This window comes from Rhinatrema bivittatum, chromosome 5 (genome assembly GCF_901001135.1).
Source record: "Rhinatrema bivittatum chromosome 5, aRhiBiv1.1, whole genome shotgun sequence".
Taxonomy (NCBI): Eukaryota; Metazoa; Chordata; class Amphibia; order Gymnophiona; family Rhinatrematidae; genus Rhinatrema; species Rhinatrema bivittatum.
In genome coordinates this window covers 125,740,451-125,753,341 of record NC_042619.1, presented here as the reverse complement: position 1 = coordinate 125,753,341, position 12,891 = coordinate 125,740,451, and the positions used below count along the sequence as shown (strand labels likewise).

At 44.2% G+C, this 12,891-nt stretch overlaps 1 protein-coding gene across 2 annotated transcripts in view; it reads right to left on the bottom strand.

Annotated features, from left to right (window-relative positions):
• Positions 1 to 787: 787 nt before the first annotated feature.
• The window catches only part of LCP1 (lymphocyte cytosolic protein 1), a 174,792-nt gene continuing 162,688 nt past the window's right edge, over positions 788 to 12,891 (bottom strand). Inside the window, exons 14-17 of one of the 2 annotated variants that reach the window (XM_029602888.1) lie at positions 10,984 to 11,117; positions 10,453 to 10,576; positions 7,817 to 7,941; positions 788 to 2,944 (exon numbers count right to left, since the gene is read on the bottom strand). In XM_029602888.1, the coding sequence (XP_029458748.1) occupies positions 2,812 to 2,944; positions 7,817 to 7,941; positions 10,453 to 10,576; positions 10,984 to 11,117 (516 nt within the window). In that variant the 3' untranslated portion in view covers positions 788 to 2,811. The remainder of the gene's footprint in view (positions 2,945 to 7,816; positions 7,942 to 10,452; positions 10,577 to 10,983; positions 11,118 to 12,891) is intronic. The other variant, XM_029602887.1, reaches the window with a different exon arrangement.

Here is a 12,891-nt window from a genome sequence, read left to right as displayed (position 1 = left end):
ATAGTAGCAAGGTGTTGGTGTCTGGAAGGTTTCGTAGCCTGGTGGGATCTAAGGGAGTCATTAAACCAGTGCATTTCTGGGTTGTATAAGGCCTTGTGGATGAGAGAGAGGGTCTTGTATTGAATGCGGGATGCAATAGGGAGCCAATGTAAGTCCATAAGTACAGGTGTTATGTGATCATTTCTACGTGTATTGGTAAGGATCCGAGCAGCAGTATTTTGAAGTATTTGTAAGGGCTGGATGGAGTTTTTAGGTAGACCTAGGAGGAAGGAGTTACAATAGTCAAGTTTGGAAAAGATAGTCGTTTGAAGTACTGTATGGAAATCAGGAGGGTGTAGTAAAGGTTTCAGTTTTTTTTAGGGTTTGCAGTTTAAAGAAACCATCTCTTAGAGTATTACTGATGAACTTCTTCAGGTTGATGTGGTTGTCCAGGATGACCCCTAGGTCTCGGGCTTGTTGGGGGAATTGGATAGGAGAGGCTTGGGGAGAGGGAAGGGGGAGGGGAATGGGGTGATTTTGAGGTGTGATTAGCATGAATGGAGAAGATACCCAGCCAGTACTATACTCAGGGTAGAGGAGTGAAGGAGAAGAGCTGCCAAGCTAATACTTGCCCAGTGGAGACAGAGGAGGTGCCAACATGGTACAAAGAGGAGAGGAAGAAAAAGAAAGATTAAGCAGTGGATCCCAGGTATGGAAGGGAAAACCTATTCACAGTACCAGGGAGAACCCTAAAAGTCCAAAAGGGAACATAGAGAACTCCAGGAAAGAATTCAAGGGACCACAGACACAGATTTGAAAACATTTATTTCTGTAAAATGAATGTGAAAAGAAAAAAATGGAATGCATACAGTGCCACATAGTTATACTTTAAAAAACGATAAGAAAGTTTATGTTGAAATACATAAAGCCTTGGGACTTGGCGGTTGATCCTTCCACCCAGCAGAGGCCCTGCAAGTGGGGCAGACAGAAAGATAAGGATTTATGCCCAGAATTGAGTGTGAGCTCCTGTTCACCTAAAGGATAGTCTGGATAGTGCTGTTTGAGAGCCTTTTAATTAAATAATAATTTTATTTTGTTAAGCAGAAGGGATAAGGTGCTCATATTTGTTTCAGGAAATTCACAAAGAAAAAAAGCAGAAAAGAACAGGGGAATAAAGGTAGTCTCCCTACTTCAAAATGGCCTCAGGGCAGCCAGCGCCAAATACCTCACCTGCAGGACAGCTGCAACTGGCGATCGCTTTTACCCCTCTCTGGACTGATAAGCTGGGGGGGAGGTCTGGGTGGTGGGAAAAAGCTGGGGAGCGGGAGTTGTAATCAGATAGCATGGGTTGCGGTTTAAGTGTATACTGCCAATAACATGCACTAAAACCAAAATGAACCTCCCGTCCCCAACGAAATGAAACAAACCCCCACCCCCCCAACAACACAAAACTAAATAATCACAGTGTACACACCCCTCTCATCAGCTGCAGTAAGGTTCAACAGTGAACCCAGGGTGTGTGATAAGGAAGGCTTGGGTGAAAAACTGAAGTGTTACAGCGTTACACGTACAAATATATCTTATGTACATTAATTAGGAACATCCTGAAAACTAGATGGGCTTGAAGGTGAGAGTATCAGCGCTACACTGCTTTGTGGCAGGGATGGAAAATTCAGGACTTTGAGAAGCTGCAAACTGGTCTGGTTTTCAGGTCAGTGAGACGACGCAGATTGTCTCTTGTGCCAAATATATGCAGATCTAGCTCATGGATATGCTTTGTGGGAATTCTGAAATACGGATCCATGTGGGGCACTCAAGGGCCAGAGTGAACTGTTCTTGATCTCTGGCATTGCCATGCGCCATGCTGTCTGCTGCCTCAGTCCTCTCTTTCATGCCCTCCTCTCTTCCCACCAGAGCCCTCATTCGTACAGCCCAATCAGACAACCTCTTGAAGGAAGGAGGGCATAGTGAAACTTTTTACTGGCAAAGGCCTCCTACTCGTTGTGAGCTTGAAGAAAGCCAGTCCACGAGATACTAGTAAATTGAGCTCCAAGTGTCTTTATTATAGATGTCTGGCAGCAAAACAGTATAGTCATACTCATCAGGACAATTAACAGACACATCTTAGAGAAGGATCTACAGTGCAGAGCTCTGAAAATGTTCTTTTGGGAGTCAAGTTGGAGAAGAGGGTTAAAGAGCGCAGAGCACTCACTGATATAGCCATACAGAGGCAGAATGCACTTGCAGCCATTTTGCCTTTCAGTATCATGAGCATGGAATACAGCCTTGCATTTGCAGAGAGGCTGGAAAAACCTATCTATTTTGATAAGCAGTATTTATTTCTTTCTTTAAAAATCAGCATTTATTTCCTAGGAGAAATGGAAAGCAAGATCATGTGAGTTAAATAAGGCCAGTAGCACATCAACATGCTGTTTGCAAAGTATTTCAACAATTCTCCTTCAAAATAACAAATAATACATGCCTTCTTTCCTCAGGAATATAATGAAATCAATTCTGTAACCACCAGTGCAAAACAGAAGAAAATAAAAGTTTGGTTCTTTGGAATGTTAGCAGAAGTAGACAAATTCTAGAATTCAACTGCCCAACTCCACCTAGGGAAACTTTCCAGTTTTCTAGAGCAAGTACATTACTGGTGAACAGGATGCAATGGACAATTTCTTTCAATACATTTCTACTGGTCATGAGTCTTGTTCAACAGCTATGCTTAAACTTAAGAAAACTAGGGGAAAGGTGTACTGTTTCTTTTATTTTAGAGAGCACATCCAGTCTTGTGGAAATCAAATATATGTTGCTAAGTTTTCCAAGTCTTCTCTACATTGCCTTCAATCCTCTTCCCATCAGGCAGGCAAAGACTGTCATGACCATTTTCGGTTTCACTTCCATCAGGTCGTCGGGAAGAGCATAAACTCTGGCTCCGATTTTTCTCGCCATGGAGATGGCGTACCTACAGTGAAAATCAATTAAGATAAGTGAGGCTGCAATTATGATGAAGTCAGCCCAACAGAACACCACCAAAAACCCTTGCAGACACCGACCACAAGACCCACGCTTCTTGTCCTTTTCTGCTCTTTAAATCAAAGTCTGTTAAAAGAGACGTACGTTTCATAATCTCATTGTCCTGATTTTGGCTACCTCCGGTTGCATGCGTGAGTATTCAGCTTTAGCTTTCTTTCTGCTTGGTTTTGGCCTGCTCTTGTTTCTGTGTACATCTCATGCCTCTATAGGTTAACTGCTTTCTGTTGCCTGTGATGCTGCAGAGGTAGCATTGTTGATTCACTAGAACTGATTAAAAGAGCTCTTCTCAGCAGTATATTTGGGTCATGCAGCATGTTCTACGCATGCTTCAGCTCCTAACGGGCCACGTGGCTGTGCTGCATTATGTGCGCATCAAGCATGCTGTGCAGTACAAAGCTACCACTGGATAAGGCGAAAACATGGAGGACAATAATGAAACCAAAACTACAATGGAGCGCACTTGCACTCAGCATATATAGAACATCCACAACAAGTGCAAGAATAGATTCTTTTCTGGTCTGGATTTCAAAAGGAACATTTTTCTTTTATTACGGCTACTCCTCTTAATTTAAACTCAAACAAGTGCAGCGAATCCCCCAACACGGACCCGTGTTTCGCCAGTCCGGCTGCTTCGGGGGGGAATAATTTTAACAACAGCAATCTGAAATACCAAAACATATATAAACCAGAAAAACAATGATGTGGGGAATCAAGACAGACAAACCACTAGCTAACATATATCAGAACCAATATAAAATACACTTTTACACATCATTGTTTTTCTGGTTTATATATGTTTTGGTATTTCAGATTGCTGTTAAAATTATCCCCCCCCCCCCCCCCGAAACAGCCGGACTGGCGAAACACGGGTCCGTGTTGGAGGATTCGCTGCACTTGTTTATGTTTAAATTAAGAGGAGTAGCTGTAATAAAAGAAAAAATTTCCTTTTGAAATCCAGACCAGAAAAGAATTTATTCTTGCACTTGTTGTGGATGTTCTTGTTTTGGACAATAATGAAAGCCATTTCCATGGGTAAAAGGGTTTGTTTTACCTGCTGAATGAAGGATTTGGTTATCACCCACCCTCAAAGCAGGAAAGAGAATGACACCTGTTTCTCTACAGGTAGTTTTTCTGTCGGAAGCAACGTGCGTAGTTTTGATTATACAGAATTATGCGCATTGCTGCATTCCCTTGCCCTCTCCATGCCCTCGGGAATACCTCGTAGCAATGCGAGCAAAATTACCCGCGGGGTTTGCCAGACCGTGGATAGCTTGATTATCTACCCTTGAACAAAAAGATCAGGATTCTGAATTTAGAATTTAGTCACTGCGCTGGTGCCATCTTACTATCAATATTGTTTCCCCTTACATTTAAGTAATTTTGCAAATACAATCCTTGAAGTCAAGATCTAGGAAAAACCTGCAATGTGTTTAGTTCTGTGTTGCATCATTCAAAGACAGAAATAATGAGACAGAATGTGCCAAGCACAGTGTGCCATACAAGAGAGAAATAGTGAAGAGAAACTTATGTTCTTATGTTTTTATGAAGAGAAACTTATGTTCTTATGTTCTTAATTTAAGCTGAGTCAGGTTAAATGACTTTTTCAGGTTATACAATGAGAAAATTGGTAGTGGTGATGATTCATTCTTAAATGCCGAGCTTCAGGTGATTCCTTGAGTCCCATTTATGCGTGCACTGGCAGAAATATTTATTTATTTTATTTTATTTAAAATCTTTTCTATACCATCATTAAGTTAGATACCATCACAACAGTTTACATAAAGGCACAAATGGTTATGTTCAATAAAGAGCTGGGATATACGAGTATAATGGTGCCAAAAGGTTTTGGTTACAACAGTACACTATTAATTAACATAAAAACTGAGTGCTGGTTGTTTGGAGTGTTACTGCCAGTTTTATTTCTCAACTTATTCTCCGTTTGTTTTGTAGAAAGCTTGTTTAAAAAGCCAGGTTTTTAAACTTGCTTTGAAAAGTTTGTAATTGTTCTGTAACCTTATTTCCGGGGGCATGCTATTCCATAGAGAAGGACCTGCCAGGGACAGTGCTCTACCCCTCACTTGTGTAAGTCTTGCTGTTTTTACAGAGGGGACGGTTAGGAGGGCTTTGTTGCCTGATCTGAGATTTCTTTGTGGAACGTGTACACACAGTGCTGTGTTGAGCCCCTTGCTGCTAACCTCATTTTGCCCTGTAGCTCCGATTCTAGCAAAGATGGCCACCACTGCCTCTGCACGCTGACCTTGGCGATCCCGGTCGCCATCTTGAATCTGGTATAACTTAGGGCATGTGCGTGCGCGCCTGCCTCCGTCTTATCCACTTCATGGCGGGAACCTCAGAGGCGTCCCCCCCGGCTTGACGTCACTGCCTATGTGTACTTAAGCCTACTGGACCTTCCTGCCAACGAGTTAGCAAGGATTCCACCTTGCTCAATTCCTTTCTCAGAGACGCTTTACCTTGCTGTTCCTGCGTTCCAGACTGAGTGACTCAGGTACCCGCTCCTCGGGGGCCTTGCTGCACTCAGGGCTATCCGCTCCTTGGAGAGCCTTATCTGCGAGTCTCACATTCACCAGCTTAGTGAGTACCTCCCGCTACTTCTACAGATGACCCTTCAGTGTTCCTGCTCTGGGTCTCCGCTGCTGCTATAATGATACTTCTTCTGCAATTCTACGGAGTGAGTACCAGACCTGATCTACAACTCTGCTTCTCTCTTGCTGTGCGGATCCTCGGGTTACCCCGCACTGTGGACCACTACCGGATCTACGCTGTCTTGTGCCTGCTGCCAACATCTACCTCTGGCCTACCCCATCCAGCGGACCACTATCAGATCCACGCTGTCTTGTGCCTGCTGCCAACATCTACCTCCGGCCTACCCCACTCTGCGGACCACTACCGGAAAATCCATCTCAGGTCTTCCTACTCAAGGACTGAGTTTACAAACCTGCTCCTTGGGTTTCTCTTTGCTGTATAATAAATATATCTCTGACTCCTGTGTCCATCACTTCTGAGACCCCGCTTGTCGTGGAGAGTCCCCTGTGGGTGGAGTCAACTCTCTCCATGACCCAAGGGCCCACAAACCAAGTTCAAGTATAACAACTTCAATGTGTTTTTGAGATGATTAATTGTCTCTACAAGTTTTGCTTTCGTTTTATTCTCTAATAGCCCTGAAAGTGAATGTAATATAAAAGCAGTAAATCACCAGGATACAAAGTCCCCAGCAGGGTATATGTTAAATTGTAAACTGAATATCCACCCTCACTTTCAACTAAATTAATATGGTGGCTATACACAACTTTTCTAAATCTAGATTTACATATAAATATAGGACCATCATCTTTACTGGGCTAATTCAATATTTAGGGGAGCAATTTTCTAACTATCTGTCAGCTACCTACAGATTTTGCTCCAGTTTTCAAAATGAAATTATGTGCCTACTTTCATGTTGAAAATTATCCCCGGAAAGTTGCCTGTCCACACTTCCACCTGCTAATTTTTGTGCCAAGAAAAATGCACATATACTTTTGAAAACAATTCAAACGTAGTCATGGAAGTGTGAGCTCCTTCCCCAGCTCTGCCCCCAGGAATGCCTCTTCTCACTGTGATACTGAGGGGTAGATTTTCAAATAGCGTGAATTGGCCTACTTTTGCTGGCGCATCAGGCGCAAGCAAAAGTAAGCTGGATTTTAGTAGATATGCGCGGAGCCGCGCGTATCTGCTAAAAACCTGGATCGGCGCGCGCAAGGCTATTGATTTTGTATAGCCGGCGCGCGCCGAGCCACGCAGCCTGCCCCCGTTCCCTCCGAGGCCGCTCCGAAATCGGAGCGGCCTCGGAGGGAACTTCCTTTTGCCCTCCCCTCACCTTCCCCTCCCTTCCCCTACCTAACCCACCCACCCGGCCCTGTCTAAGCCCCCCCCCTTACCTTTGTCGGGGGATTTACGCCTCCCAGAGGGAGGCGTAAATCCCCGCGCGCCAGCGGGCCTCTTGCACGCCGGGACGTGACCTGGGGGCGGGTACGGAGGGCGCAGCCACGCCCCCGGACCGCCCCGGGCCGTAGCCACGCCCCCGTACCCGCCCCCAAAACGCTGCCGACACGCCCCCTAAACGCCGCGACGACCGGGCCCGCCCCCCGACATGCCCCCGACACGCCCCCCTCGGAGAACCCCGGGACTTACGCGAGTCCCGGGGCTCTGCGCGCGCCGGTAGGCCTATGTAAAATAGGCTCACCAGCGCGCAGGGCCCTGCTCGCCTAAATCCGCCCGGATTTGGGCGGATTTAGGCGAGCAGGGCTCTGAAAATCCGCCCCTATGCGTGTAAGTTTGCCCACACATGGGAGGAGTGTGTATGGCAATTTTGTAAAAGCTCCTTTTCTCAGGTAAAGCACTGTGCTTTGAGAATTACCCACCCAGTGGCCTCCAAATTCCTTCCATTGCTTTTACGAAGTCTATTTATATATTTTTTCTTCTTCTTTTCTTGCAAATAAAAGCATATTACGTTAATGTACTTCCCAGATATGGCTCTCTGTGTGTTTCAAATTCTTTCTGCTTCAGGGGTTTGAAATTTGAGCCTTTATTCACAGACTTCAGCATGTTGGAACAGAAGCTCTCTGTTACAAATAGTTGAACACAGAAATTAGTACTTACTGTCTTGATTTAGCTGAAAGTGAGCAAGTGTGGGTATTTAGTTTATATATGAAAGCAATAAATGCCACAACTGTGAGCCACAGGCAACAGTGAAGTATGCACAGTTGCTTTATTGCTATTCTGAAGTCAAGCGATTTGTACGTACTTAGCATTATTGAGCTTTTCTTCATCATCCAGGTTCACTGTTTTCAAAAGTTCATAGTGGATTGAACCCGGCTGAATGGCATCAATGAGATCCAGGACAGGCAGACTTGTGCTGATTTTAGTATCCTAAGCACAAAAATAAACACTCAGTGTCAGACAGAAACATCACATAATGGCAATTGGCAAATGTTCTCGTTTTGTAAGCAGCAACCATTAAGTGATTAGTTGCCATACCTGTAATTATTATTTTGAGATAACCACCTACGCCAACAGACTGAAGGAGAGGGCACCTAAATATAGGCCAAGGGCAATCGTCTGTTAATGTCCACTATCAAGGACACTATCGCTGTTAGAACTTGGGTTAAGAAGCACCTCCCTCCCCCCAAATAGGTTTAATGTTTTGAAATTTGCTTTCTTAAAGCCACTGTATCAGTGGAAAGATTCATGGAAATGAAGAACATGGCGGCAGACGAGGGACCGCAAGGCGCATCCAGTCTGCCCATGCTCCCTTCTTGTTGTAATGCGGCAGACCCTACTACGTTAGCTTCATCTTTACTATTACCTCCTCACTGCTAAGGATCTTTTGTGCTTGTCCCCGAGCCGCGCAGCCTGCCTCCGTTCCCTCTGAGGCCGCTCTGAAATCGGAGCGGCCTCGGAGGGAACGGAGGCAGGCTGCGCGGCTCGGGGACAAGCACAAAAGATCCTTAGCAGTGAGGAGGCAATAGTAAAGATGGAGCTAAGATGAAGCACAAGAAATCTCAGTATTATTTACATTATACTTGCTCAGGCCTCGGTGGGAACTTTCCTTCCTTGTCCCCCCACTTTCCCCTCCCTTCCCCTATCTAACCCACCCCCCAGCCCTACCTAAATCCCCCCCCTACCTTTGTTGTGCAAGTTACGCCTGCTTGAGGCAGGCGTAACTTGCGCGCACCGCCTCGGCATCCCCGGCACAGGTCGCAGTGCTGGGGGACTCGGGACCGCCCTCCCGGCCCACCCCCGAACTGTCGCCATGCCCCCGGATGTGCCCCGGACTGCCCCCTGACCCCTGGACACACCCCCGGGGGTGCCGACACGCCCCCTCCCGCCCCTTTTACAAAGCCCCGGGACTTACGCGTGTCCCGGGGCTTTGTGCGTGCCTGCGGCCTATGCAAAATAGGCGCGCTGGCGTGCGAGTGCCCTGCGCGCATAAATCTGGCAGGATTTACGTGCGCAGGGCTTTTAAAATCTACCCCTATGTGCGCAAACATTTTTTTGGGGGGCAACTTTTTATAAACTGAGTTGAAATTTGAGTGCTACGAGCCAAGCGTGCCTGAGCAAGTATAATGTAAATAATACTGGGATTTCTTGTACATGCTATGTTTTGCTGTGTGCGCAGGCACACATGTACAGCTGAGAGGGAACAGTGGCGTGCACCCTGAATCTCATCCATAGGTGTCACTGTTATGCAATGGCTGGGATCCCTTCCTCAAACAGGCTGGGAATGTTGCCTGTGCTGCGTCTTGCATGTGTCTGTCTACTATGCCACTGGTCTAGAAATAGGGTTCTTTGTTTTCAATTTTTTTTTTTTAATTCTTTATTTATCAATTTTTCCATGTTTCAGATATACATAAATTACTTATGTTCAAATCTTCACAAATATTATCCATTATATAAAGATTCTCAATAATAATACTTCATAAATCGAAAATCTTTAGAAAAGAAGATACATTATCAGCACAGAAATCTGTAAATTGCATATTTTAAACATAAAAAGGCATAACTAATTCTTTCTCATATTGAGGAAATATAAGGCTTTTTTTTTAAGGAAGTAAATAAAGGAGATTAACTTTGAAATAATTATACGTTAGCTATACATAATATCAGCTAGATTATAACTAATAGCTCACTATAGCAGATCACTCACTTATGTGTATCACCTCGTTAGTTGTTATCTCATTAGGCAATGGAGTAGATGCAGAGGGGAGTTTGTTTTCAATTTAAACTGATTTTCAGCCATATATTCCTGAATTTTTCCAAAGGTGATAATCAGTTTAAACCAATTTTTACCCTTATTTTAGGTTGATTTAAAAAGCTGCTCCAGAGCTGCAGATGCATCATTTCGATGCCCCCAGCCACTCCCCCCATCAGTGCCGCCCATGCCATGTTTCAAGTCCCACCTCCTTGCCCCCCCCAAAACAGCCAAAGTGCCTGCTGTCTGGTGCCATAAATGCGTTTGAAGCAGGGCCTCTCAGCATGAACCCTGGCCCTGCACAAAAGCAGAGGGCTGCAGAGTAAGCATGCTGCCGAAGGAGCGAGGAGTAACTTGGAGCCACCACCGGTAAGGATGAATGCTGCTGCCGTGGACGAGTGGGGGTGGGGGAAGAGAGGGTCATGCTAGGTGGGGGATGGAGGAAGAGTTGGAGATATTACCAAATGGGTGAATCTCTTAATAATCTTTTATTGCCCTGTTGTCTGCCACCAAAATAAAATCCAATATTTCCCAGAAAAATGTCTTCTTTTTTTTTTTTTTTCAATTGATTTTATCATGTTTTTGTTCTTTTCATTGTACATGCTGATAAATTCCCAGAGAGAATAAGAATAAAAAACAAAAATCAAGGTCCCTAGCTATGAAATAGGATATTTTGCTTTAGAATGTACCTTGAAACTGGAGATGGAGGAGTGTTTATCCGCTTCTTTCAGTGTTTTGTTCACCCAGTTAATGATGATATCGTCATTGACCTTCTGTCCACATCCAATATCTTGAAGCATATTCAGCGTGTACCTTAACACACAAGCACAGATGGGCTACTACTAGTTTTCAATTTGCTGCGCACACAATGGCTAGTTTTCATACATCACATAAATGAAGTACTGAATCTTAAATCAGCTCTAATATTAGGCCATGTGCTTGTGGCTCCCAGTGGTGGATTTTGTAGCAGAATCAAAAGATCCATAAAAGAATAATAACTATTATTATTCAGCTAGGTATCGCAAGGTAAAGGAGTAATTTTATCTCAAAGTGGTAGCCATTTTGCTGTATCCGTGACAGTGTTTGAGGCTATGCTTGACACTGGAACTTTGCTGTTAATACCAGCTGAGTGGGCTCCTGGCAGAACATATTTTAGTTTCACATGGAGCCTGCAGTAAAGTGTACATGCAGTGAAAGGCCGCACCCAGATTTTCCAATACCTCCTCATCAGCTGCCAGAGCAAGGCCTGTGTTAGAGTGTGATTTCCTTCATTCAGATCCTGCCCAGCAATGCCAACCAGTGAAAATTTGGCGCGATTCTTTCCCAGTTCGACAGCATAATTGCAGTTTTCAAGCTGTAAGTGAAATAAACCCAGTGCTATGTAACATGCTGCTTTTGTTCAAAGTTAGAAAATAACATTCGTAAATGAATTTCCCTGATTGGACAAGGACATCATATCAGTGTTGCCAAGTTAGTGATTTTGTATCTACATCTGGTGACTCTTTGAACGCAATGGAGATTTTAGAACTGTGAATGAAACAGGGAGCTAATTTAGCTGTTTTTGGATAATTAAGCTTCAAATCTAGCAACTTTTTCATAGCTCTAAAATTTTTATTGGGTTCCCTAATTACTGAGCATATCTAGAAGCAGAAAAGTGAAAAACAGAGAGACCTCCTCTGGCTAGAATGGGACAAGAAAGTACGAGAGAGTGAGACCTCCTCTGGCTAGAGTGATCCGGGAATATGCAAGAGAGTGAGACCTCATTTGGCTAGAGTGGGGCAGGAAAGTACAAGAGAGTGAGACCTCCTCTGGCTAAAGTGCCCAAGGAATATGCAAAAGAGTGAGACTTCCTCTGGCCAGAGTGCCTCAGGAATGTGCAAGAGAGTGAGATCTTTAGTTAGAGTGGAGCAGGAAAGCACATGAGAGTGAGACTTGCTGGCAGGTCATGTCTTCGCCCCCATTTCTATAGCCACTCACTTCTCAGGACAGGATCTGCTAGTTTAGTCTCTCTCCTATCCCCCCCCCCACTCCCAGAGAATCTGATAACATTAGGAGAGAGCTCTCTCTGCTAGGAGGAGAAAGACCAAATCACATCCAGCAAAAAAACAAAAAACAAAACGGGAGCTGCATTAACTTTTGTATTACCATCTAAGAGACTGACAGCAGCAGAAGAACAGAAGACAAGGAGAGGGCTGTGTTTTTCCTTTAGTAATTTTTTTGTTTTTGTTTTGCTGGGCTGCTGTAGTCAGGGGAAGTTCTTTGCTATGCTAGTAAGGACTCTTTGAGCTGACCGGGTTTATCTCAGAGAAGGGCAGTGGAGTGGACCATGGACACAGTGAGTGTCCTGAAGAGTGAGGATGAAGTGTAAAGATGGCTGCTGCAGGCTGGGTAAGGACTGGCAGCAAGTGTAGAACTTTACATGATGCTGTAAGGGCTGTGGTGCCCTTAGTTAGCCAGTCCAGAGGAGGGGAGGGGACACTCGCTAAGGGGTAGATTTTCAAACCCCGGCGCACGTAAGGCCTGGCCATGCGCGTAAACCCTGGGCTTTTACGAGCACCAAGGTTTGAAAATCTACCGCTTAGCGAGTGTCCCCTCCTCTGGACTGGCTAACTAAGGGCACCACAGCCCTTACATCATGTAATTTCTTTTCTTCTCTACACAGCTCGATAAGAACATAAGATATGCCATAGTGGGTCAGACCAAGGGTCCATCAAGCCCAGTATCCTGGTTCCAACAGTGGCCAATCCAAGTCACAAGCATTTATTTATTTATATTATTTTGTATACCGATATTCGGTGATCAATCATACCGGTTCACAATTTCAATAAAATAAATCCGATACCATACAATATAAAATAATAAAACAAACAAACAAAATCATATACAATGTACAAAGAAATCTAAAATTAAAAACAAAACAGAATAAAAATTAAAAGTTAAAAGAAATATTAGTAAAAAATATTTGTCTTCCTGCATGGCGAGCTATTCTTGTTGTTTTTGTTTTTTTAATTAGCTCTCTAATAAGCACAATGAGGTATGCCTATTTCTGGAGATAGGAGAAATCATAACTGTTTTCTTAGCAGTGACAGGCCTGTGACAGTTCAGCAGCAGTGCTAACTGCTTTTATA